The sequence below is a fragment of the Nanorana parkeri genome, unplaced genomic scaffold (genome assembly GCF_000935625.1).
Source record: "Nanorana parkeri isolate BGI_ZX_2015 unplaced genomic scaffold, ASM93562v1 scaffold159, whole genome shotgun sequence".
Lineage (NCBI taxonomy): Eukaryota > Metazoa > Chordata > Amphibia > Anura > Dicroglossidae > Nanorana > Nanorana parkeri.
Window position 1 is genome coordinate 2,463,499 of NW_017306427.1, and position 1,483 is coordinate 2,464,981.

Consider the following 1,483-nt stretch of genomic DNA (forward strand, 5'->3'; position numbering starts at 1 on the left):
CTCTATAGTGGGCTGTGCTGACTCTATAGTGGGCTGTGCGGGCTCTATAGTGGGCTGTGCGGGCTCTATAGTGGGCTGTGCGGGCTCTATAGTGGGCTGTGCGGGCTCTGTGGTGGGCTGTGCTGGCTCTGTGGTGGGTTGTGTAGGCTCTATAGTGTGCTCTGCGGGCTCTGTGGTGGGCTGTGCGGACTCTATAGTGGGCTCTGCGGGCTCTATGGTGGGTTGTTAAGGCTCTATAGTGTGCTCTGCGGGCTCTGTGGTGGGCTGTGCGGACTCTCAGGTGGCTGTGCAGGGTCTATGGTGGGCCGTGTGCACTCTCAGATGGGTTGTGCAGGGTCTACGTTTGGCTGTGTGGACTCTAACGGACTCTCAGGTGGCTGTGCAGGGTCTATGGTGGGCCGTGTGCACTCTCAGATGGGTTGTGCAGGGTCTACGTTTGGCTGTGTGGACTCTAAGGTGGGATGTGCAGGGTCTATGGTGGGCTGTGCAGGGTCCACAGTGAGCTGTGTGGGCTCTATGGTGGGCTGTACAGGGTCTATAGTATGCTGTGCGGACTCTCAGGTGGGCTGTGCAGGGTCTATAGTGGGCTGTGTGGGCTCTATGGTGGGCTGTGCGGGGTCTATGGTGGGCTCTGCAGACTCTCAGGTGTGCGTTGTAGGGTCTATGGTGGGCTGTGCAGACTCTCAGGTGGGCTGTGCAGGGTCTATAGTGGGCTCTATGGTGGGCCGTGCAGGTTCTACGGTGGGCTATACAGGGTCTATGGTGGACTGTACAGGGTACAGTATATGGTGGGCTATACAGGGTCTATGGTGGGCTATGCAGGGTCTATGGTGGGCTCTGCAGACTCTCAGGTGGGCTATGTGGGGTTCTCTGGTGTGCTCTGCATGTTCTCTGGTGTGCTCTGCATGTTCTCTGGTGTGCTCTGCATGTTCTCTGGTGTGCTCTGCAGGTTCTGTTGAAGATGATTCAGAACATGTGCGCCAAAACCTGGAACATCACACATTGCGAGGAATGTTGCAGTTTCTGCATCCTATAAACTAATATCTGCGCTTCAATGTAAAGCAAATAATAGCTGCAGATTGCACGTGGGGATGACTGACTCCCTCTGATAACAATCTGTACAGACATTTATCAGAGAGGCAACTGGTCTTGTCTCCGCCCCCTCCTGTAATAAGGATCTGTCACTGCTGCTCTCTCTTGGGTTTTTGCTCAGAGTTTAGCCTTCAATTTGTATTTTAACTGGCTTTTTTAAATGAATAAAATTAGGCATTCTGAGTTTAGGCCTAAAATTCCTTGCCCTCATTTTTCGTGTTGTACATCTTTCCAATATTAGGCTTGTGACAAAGCCGGCATAAAACTTGAGGCATTACTTGTTATTTTGGGACTCCTTAACTTACCCGCTATCATCGCAGCATCTGTTCCACTGCTGGAATCTTCTGCAGCTGTAAACATGGAAACATGGAATCATTATTGGAACATCTTT

The 1,483-nt window shown here is 52.0% G+C and overlaps 1 protein-coding gene across 1 annotated transcript in view; it reads right to left on the bottom strand.

Moving 5' to 3' along the window:
- GYPC (glycophorin C (Gerbich blood group)) overlaps nt 1-1,483 on the bottom strand; it is a 20,168-nt gene that overhangs the window by 887 nt on the left and 17,798 nt on the right. Inside the window, exon 2 of the mRNA XM_018554458.1 lies at nt 1,398-1,442. Within this exon, the coding sequence (XP_018409960.1) occupies nt 1,398-1,442 (45 nt within the window). The remainder of the gene's footprint in view (nt 1-1,397; nt 1,443-1,483) is intronic.